The 17,662-nt window shown below is 39.3% G+C and overlaps 1 protein-coding gene across 1 annotated transcript in view; it reads left to right on the forward strand.

The window, feature by feature from the left end:
* Positions 1–13,864, forward strand: part of phf12b (PHD finger protein 12b) — an 84,291-nt gene extending 70,427 nt beyond the window's left edge. The window contains exons 13-15 of the mRNA XM_060848118.1: positions 1,868–1,950; positions 6,798–6,936; positions 12,741–13,864. Coding sequence (XP_060704101.1) covers positions 1,868–1,950; positions 6,798–6,936; positions 12,741–13,069 — 551 coding nt within the window. The 3' untranslated portion in view covers positions 13,070–13,864. The remainder of the gene's footprint in view (positions 1–1,867; positions 1,951–6,797; positions 6,937–12,740) is intronic.
* The last annotated feature ends 3,798 nt before the right edge of the window (positions 13,865–17,662 follow it).

Consider the following 17,662-nt stretch of genomic DNA (forward strand, 5'->3'; position numbering starts at 1 on the left):
AATGCTGGTAAAACTGAAAGGTCTGAAGGTGGATAAACCATCCAGACCAGATGGTCTACATAAAAACCAAAAGATCTGTGGATGCTAGAAATGAAAAACAAACTGTTGGAAAAGCTCAGCAGGTCTGACAGCATCTGTAAAGAGAAATCAGAGTTAACCCTTGGGTAACCAGACCTAAAACGTTAATTATGATTTCTATTCAAAGATCTGCTGAGCTTTTCCTGTTTTTGTTTCAGGTGGACTACATCCCAAAGTTCTGAAGATGATAGCTGAGGAAATTATGGAGGCATTGGTGGTGATCTTTCGGGAATTGCTGGAGTTGTGGAGAATTCCAGAGGCTTGCAAAATAGCTAATGTAACATCCCTGTTTAAGAAGGGTGGGAGAGAGGCAGAAGTCAGGAAATTATAGGCCAGTTAGCCTAACCTCAATCCTTACTAGAGATTAGATTGCAAAATACTTGGAAGACCATGGAAAAGTAAGGCTGAGTCAGCATGGCTTCAACGGGAGGTCATTCCTGAAAAATCTATTAGAATTTTTTGAGGAGGTAATGAGCGTTTGGATTTCCAAAAGATCTTTGACAAGTGATGCACTGGAGGCACCTTAAACAGGATAAGAGCCCATGCTGTCGGGGCAAGAAACTGGAATGCATAGAGGATTGGCTGGCTGCAGAAGGCAGTATGTGTGAATAGAGGGGTCTTTTTCAGGAAGGCAACTTGTGATTAATCCAGTTCTGCAGTTATTGCTAAGTTTGCAGATGACACTGGTGCAGTGATAGTGTTGAGGTGGGAAGGCTGCAGTAGAGTTTGCGCAGGCCAGGCAAGTGAGCAAAGAAATATAAGATGAGAAAATGTGTGACTATGTGCTTTGGTCAAAAGAGTACAGGCAAAGGTTATTTTCTATATAGGAAAAGGCTTTGAAAATCTGAAGCATAAAGGGACTTAGTTCAGGATTCTCTTATGATTAGCATTTCAAGAGGGCGAGAATACAAAAGTAGGCATGTACTCCTGAGGCTGTATAAAGCTCTGGTTATATTAGAATGCTGTGAGCAGTTTTGGGGCTTGTATCTAAGGAAAGATGAGCTAATCTTGAAGAGGTCTTAAGGAGGTTTATACGAATGATCTTGAAGATAGAAGTCTTCTCATATGAGTAACGGTTGAGTCCTCTGGGTCTGTACTCGATGGAGTTTAGGAAGATGATGGGGGATTTCATTGAGACTTAGAGAATACTGAGACACCTGCATACAGTGCATGTGGAGAAGGAGTTTCCACTAGTAGGAGAAACTAGGACCAGAGGACACAACAATGACCCTTTAGAACTGAAATGAGGAGGGTGAGTGGTGGCATGATGGGGGCAGTGGCTTGAAAGTGTAGTGTTTGGTCATTTTCGAAGGGGGAGGCAAAGTTGAACTGCAGGGAATGGTCCAGGAACATTGTTGTGGGTGCTATTCTTTGAGATGTTTGAATCAGGAAAGAGCAGACAGCCTGAGCCAAGTCAGGAGCTGGCCGTTTAAGAGAAGTGAGAGTTCAGGAGTTAATAGGAAAGTCTGAATGGAAGTGAGAAGTAGCGAGAAGAGTGGTTAGAGTTTTAAAAGAAAAGCACAACATGTGAATTACTGAGATGTCATTTGTCTGTAATTGTGCAATGATTGCTTTCATCCTATAACAGACTCCTAAACCCTACAACAGACTCCTAAACCCTACCTTTTTGACCAAGCATTTGGTTATTTGACCTTTGTTCCATGTTATTTTTTTTAATTTAAATTCCATTGAATCTGTGAAGTTTGTTTATGACTCTAATTGTCAAATATTCCAAGTAAAAGGCTCACTAATTGTAACGGATTTATTTTTCTTGTGTTTTTCTTTTCAGGTGCTGATATGGATGTGTGCCTTATAAATTATGGACATTGTAATTATGTTTCTGGCAAACATGCGTGCATATTCTATGATGAGGTAAAGTTCATGAGTCTGAATTCTGTCTTCTCTCTCAAAAAAGAAAACAAAAATAAATTGTTAAATGGACAGTGCATTTGGGACAGCATCTCAAATTAGTCAGAAGTTGTGTATGATTGTAATACTTAACTGGTTTAGCAGCAAGCTGTGTTAGCTGATGTCATTCTTACTAATGCCATTTGATACAACAAAGGTGTGAAAATAGAATTATAAGGACACAATAAGTGATAAGAAATAGAAGCAGAAGTAGCCCCTCAAGTCTGCTCTGCCATTCAGTCAGATCATGGCTGATTTTCTATTTCAGCTCCACTTTGTCAACTCCATTCCTCTTTACCTTGATTCTCTCATATCTAATTAGTGTCTTACTCTGCAGTTCTTTTGTATTATTAAAGTGAAATCAGATTGTAATTGCAAATTTAAGAAGTTAAAGACTTTGAGAATGCTCTTCCATTTGCCTTAATGACTGATGCTGATTACTAATTTTTGCTCATTTGCATGCTCAGGTACTGTTTTAACAGTATTTGAGCCAGCTGTTTGACTTAGAACAATTCACCTCTGTGCACCTGTGATCTTTGAAGTATCACGCGAAAGAAAAGTTTAAGTAGAATTCAGTTTCACATTTGCACTTACAGGAAAGCTTGAGAAAGCACCATTAAATTAAGTACGATATTTACATGCCAAAGGAACTGATTAGAATTGTCTGTGCTTGACATTTGTGTCTTGGGTGAAACTGGTTTAATTAGCAGTAAACTGTGAGTGATAAAAGGCCAAAACAATTGTACAGATACTCTGGTAAAAAGTAAAAGATAATCCTAGTGGCAAAGACTCATTTACATAATGGAATTAGAACTACAGAAGCACAGCCAGCCGATCATGTCCTTGCCAGCTGAATGAACTACCCACCTACTCTAAACCACTTCTCTGTCCCCTGCATATTTACAGGTGTTCAGGTGTAAATCCACATTTCTTAAATAAGTTGAATGTTACTGCCTCATCTCCCAAACTGGCAGCGAATTCCAAGCGCACCCTCTGCATGAGCGTTTTCTATTCTATGTTGTATCTAATCCTCCTTCCCATCATCTTAAATTGGTACCTGATGATTGACCTCTCCACTAGGGGAAACAGGTCTTTTGTATCTACTGTATCCAAACTCCTCATCTAATGCAATAAGACTTAAAAGCAAGAGTGCACCACTCAGTCCATTGAGTATGTCATTTGGTGAGATCATGGCTGATTTTATAATCCTCAATTCCATTTTCCAGCCTTATTTTCCATAATCGATGCTTTTACTGATTAAGTACATTAAAGGCTGAGAGAGAGATTTTTAACGTCCAGCCTTGTGCAAAAACAAATTGCATAGATTTGTTACTCTCGTGAAGAAATTCCACCTTACCTCTATTCTAACTCCTTACACTACTCTCTGGTCCCACATGGGAAAATAGCCTTTCTGCATCTACATTGTCAAGTCGTCTACAAATCTTATGTTTTAATAAGGTCACCTTTCTTTGAACTAAACTCCAGTGAATACAGCCCTGACCGACTCAAACTCTCCTCATTAAACAGTCCATCCATACCCTGGATCAACCTCGTTAACCTTCTCTGAATTGCTTCCAGTGCTAATATGCCTTTCCTTAGATAAGGGTTCCAAAACTCTTCTTGCTATTCAGGCAATGGTCTGAGTTTTAGTTTTACCTAAACCTCCTGTTTTTATACTTTGTTACCTTTTGAAATAAAGGATAGGAGCTTTATTATTGGCTGAAGTTGGATACTAGTGTTTTGTGATTTGTACATAGTCTCCCAGATTCCTCTCTTGCAGCTTTGTAGCCTTTATCCATTTAATATTCAGCTCCTCATACCTTTTGCCAAAGTGCATAGCCTCTCATTTTCCCACATTATATTTTATTTGCTAAATTTTTGCCTACCTGCTTAATTTCTTCATATTGCTGCAAACTGTTGTCCTTATCACTTGCCTTTCCACCTGTTTTTGTATCATCCCCAAACTTGGCAATTGTCCTTTCACTTCCCTCATCTTCATTAATATATTATAAATAATTGTGGTCCCAACACTGATTCTTGTGGCACTCCACTAGTTAGGCTGCACTCCTGGAAGTTCCCCTCTTATCCTAACTTGTGTCTTGTATTAGATAGCCACTCCTCTATCCATGCTAATAAAAGGTAAAGTCAAATTCTTGTTCACTCATTAGAGAGACAACTGGTGATTGTTTAACCTGAGGTCACCATATCTCAGGCAAGGAAGAAGAGTCCTTCAGCTGGTGCTGTAATTGAACCCATGCTGTTGTAGTTACTCTGCCAACTGAGCGAACCAATAAACTACCTCCGACACCATGGGCACTTATCTTGTTAAGTAGTCAAACATATAACTTGCCAAATGTTTCTGAAAATCCGAATATATTACATCCCCTGCTTCCCCTATGTGCTGCTTATTTCCTCAAAGTATTCTAATAAATTTGTTAGGTATTTATTTTCCCCTTCGTGAGGTCATGCTGACTGTGCTTATCATCTTCCTCTTTATTATTATTTTTTGGTCATCTTTTGGTTTATAAAATGTCCCCAATCATCTAGTTTACCTGTAATTTTTGCCACATTGTTTTTTCTTTCAGTTTGGTGCTATCCTTAACTTACCTGGTTAACCACAGTTGGCTTATTTCTTCTTAGATTCTCCCTTTTTCACTGGGATATTTGCTGTGAACTATGAACTAGTTTCTTAAACATATGCCTTTTGCTTCTTGCATGTCTTTGCTACTTAACCCTTTTCCTAGTCTTCTCCAGCTAGTTCTGCCCTCATTCCTTTGTAATTACTGTTACTTAAGTGTTTCCAACTCAAGTTCCTCCTCAAACTGAGTGCCAAATTCTACATTTTCAATTAATTCAACTCTCAAACTTTACTGTCCTCAGAAAGACAATCTTAGCCTCTGCAATCCTCTTTCATTGCTGCAGTTTTTCATGCTCTGGCAATATTGTTGTCAATCTCCTCTGTACTACCTGAAGAGCAATTCTGTCCCGACTGGAATGTGATGACAAGAACAATTCACAAAAACTCCAACTGTGGCCTAACCAGTGTCTTCCTTGGTTCAAGCACTACATTGCTGCTCTTGTATTCAGTACCTTACCCAAAAACGTAAAGTATCCTGTGCTGCCTTTATCATTGGTCATCAGCCAGTCTGTCCTGCTGCCTGCAGGGAACTGTGGATATGGACTCCTAGGGCTCTCTCTTCCACTACCTTGTTCCATGTCCTCCCATTTGTTCCATGCTCCTTTGCTTTGTTTCCCCTCTCCACTTACTGATTCAACCAAAACATCCTGAAATTCACAGCGATCATCTGGACTAAAACTACCTGGTCAGTTTTTGTACTATCTGCAAATTTCTCAGTCATATTATCGTGTTTCTGTCTAAATTGTTATTTACAAAAACCATAAATAATGAACATGTGCCCTGTGGAACACAGCCAGAAACTGCTTTCAATTTAAATTAATAGCTAAAATTACCATAGTCTTACTAGACCATAGGGCTATGCTGTCATGAGAGAGATGACTGGTGGGATTTCACCTGAGGGTCACTATGCCTCAGCTCAGAGGGGAAGTTGAGAAGTAGGGTCCTTTTGTGGTAACCTTTATCTGATGCAGGAATTGGTATACTCTGCAATGCAACAGGCTGTCCTGTCAAATGAGCTAACCAATCCTGTAAGTAATGAAAGTTAATCTGCAAGTGATTTGTGAATCAGTAACAGATAATATTTGTTACTGAAAAATAAATGGAGATACTAGATTTTTTAGGTGGCATGTTATCAGAATACAATATATTTTATTTGGGTAACTAATGAAGCCATACTTAGTGTAATATTTTTACTGAACTATTAATAAGGCAGAGAAAGAGGAAATTATCCCTCTGGGAAACCAATGTAGATTGGTCAGTGATACAAAAATGAATTTTTGATGTTAAATTGCCAGTTGCCGTTTTCTTTGAGTTGGGCTATATGATTATTGCACTTGGTGAATGTCCAATTCATAACACCTTACCAAAGTTTGAGGAAGATAAATATTAGCTGATGAACTAATGTAGCTTGCTGCTGAAAAATGTAGCTTGTAACATCCTGTTCCTGTAGTAGCTTTACTTTCTCTTAGAAGGACAAAAGAGACCAGGCTGGTGAAAACCAGAGCTTTGGGTGATGATCTAAATCATTGTAGCATTATAGTTACCATGTGTCTGCCAGTAATCTTTGTTTTGAATTTTTTCAGGATATTTAGTCCTAAAGATGCTATCCAGTTGACTAGCTGTTGGCAAGGCAAATGTCTGATTTTATTGAGAATGTTATCTTTTATGCAGAAACAAAATGCGAGTAAGCAGAAAGACTGGGTATGAACAGGAACAAATCATCTCAATAAGCTTTTAGTAGGGAAAATGTAAATATTTAGTGTGTCAGTCTTGAAATGTCTTTGTGCTTTTAGCTATTAAATGAAGTTGTAAATGAAAGAATAATAACAATCAAACCATATATCTGATTTGACAGTGAGTCACCTTGTAGCCTGTAGTTTAGAAATATCATCTGTTTTGTTTGAGCAGAGGTAATTAAAATTCATACCATTTATAGTGGAAACGAGATAAGTAAAGTAGCTTTGTTTGTTGAGGGTTTACCTGTTATCTATCCATTTACTTTTACTTTTACTACGCTCAGCCAGGTAATGGTTTACACGACTTATTAATTTGTCTCCATTTAACTTGAACTGTGAAATACTTAATTGCCAACAAAAGGAATGACTTAGTGTAAAAAGTAATTAAGCATTTGTTGCTGTTAAACATTTTGGTAAATTCTTGTCTTTGTTTTTAGAACACAAAACACTATGAATTGTTAAACTACAGTGAGCATGGAACAACAGTTGACAATGTTCTGTATTCGTGTGACTTCTCAGAAAAGACTTCTCCTACTCCACCAAGCAGTATTGTTGCCAAAGTTCAAAGTGTAATAAGTAAGTGTGTTTTCACAATTTTTCTGTTTGTTTACGGGTAATGGGTTTTGCTAACTTAGCCAGCATTAATTGTCCATTACTGATTGACCTTGAAAGTGGTGAGGTTCCTTCTTGAACTGCTGCAGTCCTCTGGGTGAAGTGGGTAGATGTGCTAACAGTGCTGCTAGGTGGATATTCCAGGATTTGACCCAGTGATGGTGAAGGAATGGCAGTGTAGTTCTAAATTAGGAAGGTGTGTGGCTTCGAGGGAAACTTGAAGGTGGTGGTACTCCATTTGTGTGATGCCTTTATTCTAGATGATAGAAGTTATGGGATTGAAAGGTCCTGTCAAAAAACAATGGTGAGTTGCTGCAGTGCATCTCAGTGATGATACGTAGTACTCCCACTTTGCATTAGTGGTAGCTGGAGAGAGTATTAAAGTTTGGCCAGTGAAGCACACTGCTGAGCATCCAGGCAAGTGAAGAATACTCCTTCACTCTGCAGACTTGTCTATATAGTTGGTTGGCTGGCTTTGGAAGTCATTAGGTAAATTTAATGCAGAATTCCTAGCCTCTGACCTGATCTTGTAGCCACTTTATATGTCTGGTCTGCATTTACATTTCTGGTCAATAATAATTTGTTGTTGTTTGTTGGGATTTCGACAATGATTATACCATTGAAAATCCAGAGGTGATGGTTAGTTTTTCTCTTGTTCAAAACAGTCATTGTCTGGCACTTGTGTGGTGAAATTGCCTCTAATCAGCCCAGTCCTGGATGCTATCTAGTATATTTGCTGCAAATAAACACAGGTGACTTCAGTATCTGAGGAGTTGTGAATGGGCAATGTTCAGAATCAATCATCGATGAGCATGTCCACTTCTGATCTTAAGAAAAGTATTGAGGAATCAACTGAAGATGGTTCAAGCTGTATCATTGCTGTGAGGAATTCCTGCAGCAATACCGAGACTGAGCTGATTGACCTCCATACAACCACCTTCCTTTGTGCTGGGTGTGACAGTGGAGAGATCTCTGTCTGATTTCCATTTAATTGCTGTTTTGCTTGAGTTCCCTGATGCTATAATCTATCAAATGCCTGCCTTTATGTCAAGAGCAATGACACTCATTGCTCCCCCCTGCTGGAATTCAGCTCCTTTGTCCATTTGGACCAAGCCTCATGTGGTCAGGAGCTGAGCAGCTGCTCCTCATCTTGGATGTTGGTGGGGTGGTGGTAATCAACAGGAGGTTTACTGCGCATTGATAACAAAAAGCTTCATGGTCTCCAGCATCTGTGCTGAAAATGCCCAGGGAAACTTTCTCCCACTGTGCTGCTATCTCTGGAGGGTCTGTTCTAGTGGAGCAGGACACCGCAATCTGATGGTAGCATCTGGGACTTTAAGATGTGATTGTGACTGTGTTAGCTGTTGCTTGACTATGTTGAACATATTTGGCGGCCCAAGATTCCAGAAGTTTGTACGGAGGACTTTGCGAGGTCAACAGTACTTGGTTTGCTGTTGTCACTTCTGATGCTAAGTTTGTCAAGTGGTCTGTTTGGTTCAATTCTTTTTTTCTAAGCTTTGTAGCAGTTTGGTACAGTGAATGGCTTGCATAGCTATTTCAGGGGGACACTTAAAAATCTCCACATTTGCTTTGCATCTGGAGTCACATGCAGGTTTTTTTTTAAAATTCATTTTTGGGATGTGGGCGTCTCTAGCTGGCCAGCATTAATTGCCTGTCCTTAGTTGCCCTGAGCTGCTGCCTTGAATTACTGTAGTCCACCTGCTGTGGTTTAATTCACAGTGCCATTAGGAAGGGAGATCCAGGATGTTGACCCAGTGAAGGTGAAGGAAACATGATATATTTCCAAGTCAAGGTGATTAGTGGCCTGGAGGGGAACTTGAAGGTGGTGGTGTTCCCAATGTATATGGTGCCCTTTCCTTCTCGAAGAAAGTGGAAGGTGAGATCTGAGTGTGTTTGAATTTCTGTAGTGCATCTCAGAGTATGCATTGCTGCTACTGAGTGTCGGTGGTGGAGGGAGTGGTTGCTTGTGGACATAGTGCCAATCAAGTGGGCTGCTTTGTCCTGGATGGTGTCCAGTTTCTTGAATCTTGTTGGGGCTGTGCTCATCAAGGCAATGGGAGTATTCCATCACAGTCCTGATCTCTGCCTTGTAGATGGTTGACAGGTTTTGGGGAGGCAGGAAGTTAATTACTTGCTGCAGTATTTCTAGCCTCTGACCTCTTATAACCGCTGTTTGTGGTGAGTCCAGTTGAGTTTCTGGTCAATGATAACTCCCAGGATTTTGATAGTAGGGAATTCAGTGATGGTAACACCATTGAATATCAAGAGGCAGTGGTTAGGTTGTCTCCTATTGGTGACAGCCATAGCTTGGTATTTTTGTGGGGCGAATGTTGCTTGCCCGCTGTCACCCCAAGACTGGATATTGCCCAGATCTTGTTGCATTTTAACATGGACTGCTTCAATATCATAGGAGTTACAAATGATGCTGAACATTGTGCAGTCATCAGGGAGCATTTCCACTTCTGACCCTGGAGGGAAGGTCATTGAAGACACTATCCTCAGGAACTCCTGCAGAGATGTTCTGGAGCTGAAATGACAGACCTCCAACAACCACAACCATCTTCATGTGTGTCATAATGACTCCATCACCAGAGAGTTTGCCTTGTGAAGCCCATTGATTCCAGTTTTGCTAGGGCTCCTTGATTCCACACTGTCAAATACAACCTTGCTGTCCTTTATACCTCCTCTCTAGAATTTAGCTCTTTTGTCCATGTTTGAATCAAGGTTGTAATGAGATCAGGAGCTAAGTGGTCCTGGCAGAACCCAATTGATGTTGCTGAGCAGGTGCTGTTTCATGGCATTGTTAATCCATCATCTTACTGATGATAATTGACTGGATTGAATTTGTTCTGCTTTTTGTGTGCAGGCCATATCTGGGTAATATTTTACATTGTCAGGTAGGTGCCACTTTTGTAACTGTATTGGAACAACTTGACTGGGGGAGTGGCAAGTTCTGGAACACAAGTCTTTAGTACTGTTGCTGGAATGTTGTCAGGGCCTCAATAACTAGTCATCCAGGGTTCCCTACTCCTGCCAACCTTACCCTTCACTCTTAACAGGAACATGCTGACCCTTAACTTGCATGAACTCAGTTTTGAAACCTTCCACTTACCAGATGTCCCTTTGCCTGCAAACAGCCTTGCTCAATAACATTTTAAGATTATCAAAATTGGCCTTGCCTAAATTTAGAACTTTACCTTATGGACCAGGTCTGTCCTTTTCCTCCGATATTTTAAAACTAATGGAAATATGGTTACTGGTCCTAAAGTGCTCCCCCACTAATGCTTATGTCACTTGCCCTGCCTTATTTCCTAAGAGGAGGTCAAGTTTTGCCACTTCTCTAGCAGGACCATCCACATACTGCGTGAGAGAGTCTTCCTGAACACCTTTAACAAATTTCTTTTCATCCAAGCCCTTGACACTATGGCAGTCACAGTCGATGTTACGAAAGTTAAAGTCCCCTACTATTACAAGCTGCTTATTCTTGCAACTATCTGGGATCTCCTTACATATTTGCTCCTCATTCTCCTAATGCCTTCTGCCTAAATATTTCTATGAAAACTTCAGCCTTATCTTTTGCATTCTTATGCTGGGCTCTTCTGTTATTGAGGATGGGCATATTTGTGGAGCCATCTCCTCCAATGAGTTGTTTAATTGTCCACCCCCATTCATAATTGGATGGTGGCAGGACTGCAAACCATAGGTCTGATCTGTTGTTTGTGGGATTTTTTAAAACTGTCTTTTTAACTACTTTTGTTTAACATGCAAATAGTCCGGTTTGGTGACTTCACTAGGTTGACGCCTCGTTTTCAGGTATTCCTGGTGCTGCTCCTGGTATGCCCTCCTGCACTCTCCATTGAACTAGGGTTAATCCCCTGGCTTGATTGTAATGATTGAATGTGGGATATGTCACTATTTGAATGCATTTCTGCTGTTGATGGCCCACAATGCCTCATGGATACCCAGTTTTAAGTTGCTAGGTCTGTTTGAAGTCTGTCCCATTTAGCACTGATAGTGTCTCACAACATGGAGGTTATTCTCAATCTGAAGACAGGACTTTGTGTCCACGAGAACTGTGTGTTAGTTGCTCTTACCAATGTTGTCATGGACAGATGCATCTACAGCTGACAGATTGGAAAGGATGAGGTCAAGTTTGTTTTCTCCTCTTGTTGGTTCCCTCAACATTTGCCGCAGACCCAGTCAAGCAGCTATGTCCTTTAGGACCAGATCAGCTCAATAAGTAATACCTGTGTCTAGCCACTTTTGATGGTGGACATTAATTCCCCCCCCATAGTACATTTTGTGCCCATGCCATCTTCCATTCTTCCTGCGTTTTTCAAAATGAGGGAGTACCAATTCATCAGCTGAGGGAGGATGGTACGTGGTAATCAGCAGGAGATTTCCTTGCCCATATTTAACCTGAAGCCACATGACTGCATGGGGCTCGGAGTTAATGTTGACGACTCCCAGGGCAACTCCCTCTTGACTGTAACCCACTGTGCTGTCACCTCTGCTGGGTTTGTCCTGCCAGTGGTACAGGACACCGAGGAATGGTGTGGTGTCAGTCAGGTTTGATTCTGTGGGTATGACCATGTCAGGCTGTTTAATTAGTCTGTGAGACAGCACTCCCGATTTTGGCACTAGTCTCCAGATGTTAGTACAGAGGACTTTGCAGAGTCCACAAGGCTATTTCTGCCAGTCTTTTCTAGTGCCTAGGTTGATGCCAAGTGATCTGTCCAATTTCCTTTCTTTGAGACCTTGTAGCAATTGGTACAATTGGCTTGCCAGGCCATTTCATGAAAGCAATTGAGAGTCAACCACATTGCTGGTCAGGATGGCAGATTTCCTGAAGGACGTTAATGAACTAGCTGAGTTTTCTGACAATCGACAGTGATTTCATGGTCATCAGTAGATTCTTAATTCCAGGTTTTACTTTTTATTGAGTTCAGATTCCACCATCTTCCATGGTGATATTCAAATTCAGATCCCCACAACATTAGCTGAGTTTCTGGATTAGTAGTCCAGTGATAATACCTGGTAGGTGAGGCCAGACAAAAAGTACATAGATTACTTTCCTGAAAGGACATTAGTTTCTGAAATAAAAATGAGTGAATAAGAAACAAGTTAGGACAGTATACAGCAATACAAATCACCCATTAATCCCCTCAGCAATGTTTCAAACAGGAAGCACTTTGAGCAGTGAAAATAATTGTGAAAAACCAAATATGTGGCACAAGAAAACTGTTCTGGACAACAGGAACATCATAATGTTGATTTAAAATCCTCACTTTCAGAAAAAAAGGATTCTTTGAAATCAAACTGTTTGGATGGAGAAGAGCTCATTCTTAGTCAGTGGAACCCCATGTTTGAGGAAGCAGCTACAACAAAGACCCAAGATTTTTCCCAAAGAATAATTGGCATCTCCCACTGAGATTCTTCAGTAAAATTTAATAAGCTGAGAGATTATGCAATATTCATGGCACAAACATTCAATTGACCGTGGTGTTTAGACATGTGCAGATATTTTTCGTGGATAATTCAAGTTCATATAATTTGAAATTCACTTGGATATCTTGTACTATAAAATGAATGAATTAAATCTGATTTGGTTGGACACTCTAATGGGTTCATAAGAAAATGAACCCATTAGAGTGCCCAACAAAATTTTGAAATGCTAGGCAACATTTCAATTATTGTGTAATTTAGGGTAAACATTTTTTGATTTTCTTTTTCTCTTTGATTTGCAGAATATTGTAAGAGCAGAAAGGAAGAAGTGGTACAAGAAGAGACTGTCATGAGTTCCCAAGGCCAGGGACTGCATGGTAAAAGCTGTAACTGCAAAGCCAGCAGCTCCAGTCTAATAGGCGGCAGTGGAGCAGGCTGGGAAGGGACCGCATTGTTGCATCATGGGAGTTACATCAAGCTTGGTTGCCTGCAGTTTGTGTTTAGCATCACAGAATTTGCAATGAAGCAGCCGAAGGAGGAAGAAACCCTAGCACATGATACTGACTTAGAACAGAAGCATTTGATGAAACTTCATCAAGTGCCAGTGTTGCGATCCAACTCTGTTCCATGAGGTTTCTGAAATGTACATAGGACTGAATGGGGAACCATGAACCGAAGAAGCTGTCTTTATATTGCATGAAATGAAGTATCTTCAGCATTTTTTGTTTTTTTTTGTTTTGCTCAGATTTTGTGGGCAGTTGCACATAGAATTTGTATAATGACTTCTCTTTTAAATATGTAACTTGTCATAGTTGTAAATGTTGACTGAATGAGAAAAAGAAGCAAGGTCCTATTTGAAGGTCATGGTAAAAACCCTTTGCAGAACGAACTGGAAAAGCCGAGGATACATTCAGACTGCATCCCTAAACATGTACAAATAATCAAAGACTTGTTATATTTTGTGCCAGTGACAATAGTTTTTATAAATATGTGCAAAGTTTTCATAAAAGGATATGTTTATCTACTCTGATCATTGTTTTATTTAATATATCTGGAATCCTATGACCCAGATGTTTTCTGCTACTTTTGCACTACAAGTAGCTGCTGTGTACTGATTAAAGAGGAAAAAAAACCTTTCAAAATATCAATGGTATTTTATTTGACTGAGAAAGGAGAAGTGTTAAAGTAGAGTCTGTGTTGATGCACCTTTAATGGTGTCAGTGGTTTTTAAATGTGTAACATGCTAAAAACTTGTGGTATGGCACCAGCTGCCGTTGTGTTGTATTGTAGTGTAAAAGTTTGTCGTAAGCTTGTTAAGGTCCTTTTTCACACAGTAGTTCAAATGTAAATAGTTAATGTATTGTTTCAGATTTTACAACAGACACTTTCATGTATTCTGTATATAAAAAATTGACTCCCAAGTTCTTGTCTCTGCCTGTCTATTATGACTGTAAATACATCAGATTTTTTAAAGAAAAACTTCTTGTTGCATTTGAATATTTTAATACAGTCCTATCATTCTTCACCCAACTTACAACAATACAAAACAGCAGTTCTGAAAAAGGGTCACTGGGCCTGAAACATTTAACTCTGCTTTCTCTCCACAGCTGCTGCCAGACAGCTGAGTTTTTCCAACAATTTGTTTTTGTTTCTGACTTACAGCATCGGCAGTTCTTTGGGTATTTTCTTGTTCGATATAAAACTTTTGTTAGAGGAGTTAACATTTCTAATGCTGTACAACTGTACATAAGCTGATCACGTGACTTGAAATCTGAGTCTTCATATGTCATATCCATATATTGTCTTCAGTGTTTCTTTCTGCTGTTATTTGTTCTTCCATTCATTATGTTGGCAGGCAGACGGTGCAACAAAAATAATGACGGCCAACCTCTGCTGTCTTTTGAGATGATTATTCCACATTTCAGGGAAGTTAAAAAGCAAAGCTTGCTATAAGTTTGGAGGTAATTGTAAAATCCGAGCCACAATAGCGATGTCTGATGAATCTATGTATATAATGTACTAAGTTTATTCAACTGCTCTTCTTTCCAGGTGAGAATTAGGATTTCTAAAGCCATCACATTGAGTAAAAAAGTAATATTCCAGAGTAAGGAGAAATTGGACTGAAGCATTTTTTTAAATGATTTCAATTGGTCATGCAAACTGACAACACCATACCAGCTGGTTGACTGGTTCTAAGTCAGGACTCATGGAACGTGTTGACTGTACGGAAAATGCCTTCATCTATTATCTCTAACAAATAGGCAACAACAGTGGACTTGAAGTTGTGGGCTACAGCTTACCAACAAATACGAACAAAGAACTCAAGTTTGCTGGCTTGAAATAAAATAATCGATAGTTAACACCTGATGCTGCTCAACATTAATTTGTTCTTCAAAAGCAATAGGATTTGAAAGCAGGATGACCAGAAGTGATGCTGGCACACCTCTGGACATGGCATGTTCTTAGGCCAACTTGATATGAAACCCCTCTGATTGCTGGCATTATCTCAGGTCGACTGTAAGCCTGAACAATAGAAAGAGCCTAATCTGATCACTTCTGCTTTATTTTTGGCTACAGTGGAATACCACCCAAATGCTAAACAGTCTGGTGAAGAAGAAAGTGAGTTTCAGGAAGAAAGAATAAATCCAATGCCAATTTCAACTGAATTCTATATAAAGGAATGTACATTAAGTACATTGCCTGCCTGTCAGAGTCAAGAATTAGTTGATCGTTAAATCCTTTTGCGATCTTTAGAGATGAACAAACCCAAATGTTTTAATGAAATAAAATTAAAGCTTTCATTTGGTGTAATGACTCTTCAGGAATAATTCAAACAGTCCTGATAGCTAATGTGTGGCATTTCAATCTGAAAGGGCATCAAAACTATCGGGCAGAAATGTTTTTCTTTTAAATAGCATACAATAAAAGGAATGCAAATAAGCCAATGAAGATAGGTATAGGATTGTTCAATGTTTGCCATGTCTAGCCCTGAACAGACCAAAATCTTAGACCTTACTAACTTGCAAACTTTACAAAAAACAATGTATGCTAAGAGAGTGACTCACCATGCTCCCATGTTGAGAAGCTTGGCAGTTACACCATTTCTGAACAGGAATAACCATTTATTCTTGTTATATGATGGAGTAGAATCCTGAAGACTGAGTTCCCACATTAAAAAGTAAAAGTTATGCATGGAGATTATGGTGTGACGTGCATCATGCATTCTTTTTAGCCACAGAGCCTCAAATGTTTTGAGGTTTTGGTTGATGATTGTAATGTTGTAAACATTAACTTGTAAACATTCTTTGTTAATGATTCTTATTCAGTTAGATATCCTCCAACATCCTGTGCCTGAGATTAAATCATGAGAGTTTTAATTCAACTTTGTTTTCCCTGTCTGCTGCTCCAAATGGATCAGGGAATTAGAAATCTGTTAGGGGTTACATTGAGGATGTCAACTATTCCCACTGATACACTCAGAATTAAAAAGCAGATTGACTTTGACTTTGGTGATGACACTCAAGAAGGCCCTTATTGACTGGATGCTTCACTCATCTGAACGCTTATGATTATAAAATTCAATGTTTTTTTTACTTTAAATTCTGTCTTGTAGCTTAACCTTTGATATTTCAGTTTTGACACCAATGAGTTTATTGGTTATTGATAGTTAAAATGATCAAATACACTGCCAAATTTAAAAATAAATGCTATATCTTGGTTTTTGCCCAATTAATGCTTACTGGTCATATATATATACTGTACTGCTTTGGTGTCTTAAATATTTAAACTGCTTTTGTTGAATTGAGCATGTTGGTATTGAAATAGAGGGTCTAATCTAGTGACTGTTTTTCTCAGTTGAAATTTTACTTTTTCCCTAGCTGAAAGGAATCCTTTGAACTGAGGTTGACAAATGTGTTGTAATTTAATGTTTACCTGAAGTTTCTTGGGGGAGGTGGGGATGTTATGGAGCGATGGTGGTATCCCCATCTCTGAGCAAGAAGGCCCTGCTCAAGTCTCATCTGCTCTAGAGATGTACCATAAATGTGCCTGAACAGTTGGTCAAAAATAACATTTGCATATTTTGGAGACCAAGAAACCTAGTAATCACAGAAACTAATAAATCCTGTGACTCTGAATAATGTAGCCTTTATGTCTTGACCATAACTGCCTTTCCCAAATGTATATTTTTGTAATAAAATGTACAAATAACTTGTGTTTTTAATACCCTGGCCCACAATTTATCTAGCCATTAACTTTAAAATTGCTGTTTAATATTTGAATGTTCAGTCACAGTTCGTTCTTCAAAGTATTTTGTTGTAATTCCTAAATTGTTGTTCAGCCTACTGCTCACTGTGAAATGATGGCACTGCTCTTAATGAAGCTGCAAATGTGTTGCTGGTCAAAGCACAGCAGGCCAGGCAGCATCTCAGGAATAGAGAATTCGACGTTTCGGTCTATTCCTGAGATGCTGCCTGGCCTGCTGTGCTTTGACCAGCAACACATTTGCAGCTGTGATCTCCAGCATCTGCAGACCTCATTTTTTTTCTGCTCTTAATGAAGAAATGCATTCTGTGGTGGAGGGAGAATGTTCTGGACAGAAAACTAGAAGTAAGGGTTTCCTGGTTCTGTGGCAGATATTAAAACAAAAGCTGTTATATTTTTCTACAAGTTTTCTCTTCCAGGAAACGAGTGTAAAGTCAGTCAAGCACCAGACACATAAAGCCCACCAATGGAAGGAACTGAAGCGTTAAGAGACTGTAGTTTGGGGAGAAGCAGGTGCAATTGCTCGATACCGAATGGCGTTCTGCTTTTCCTGACTCTCATTCACAATAAGTACTAGTAATGCATGAATGCAGCCTTTATTCTCGCCTCTTTTTACCGGTTGTTTTTTTTTTACAAAGCGGAAGGCTAGTGCATATAACAAAAAGCCTGGGGCGGGGAGAGAAAAACAGAATACACCGTGAATAATTTCTCACCTGTGTAAACTCACCTGTTGTTGGAAAATTGTCCCCCGCAATTTGGTAATGTACTCCACATAGAAAGGAAGCAAATTGAACAGGGTGAAGTTCTGGAAAATGAGGAAAAATGGAAACTGAGCGATAGGAGACGGATTAAAAATGAAAGGAAAATTGAAAAATCTTTGTTCCGTGTATCTTGGAAACGTACATAAATGTTTGTTAAATAATTTTGCAATTTTTTTATATAAAGGAAACGTCTTTAATAG

Source organism: Hemiscyllium ocellatum, chromosome 31, assembly GCF_020745735.1.
Source record: "Hemiscyllium ocellatum isolate sHemOce1 chromosome 31, sHemOce1.pat.X.cur, whole genome shotgun sequence".
Classification (NCBI taxonomy): domain Eukaryota; kingdom Metazoa; phylum Chordata; class Chondrichthyes; order Orectolobiformes; family Hemiscylliidae; genus Hemiscyllium; species Hemiscyllium ocellatum.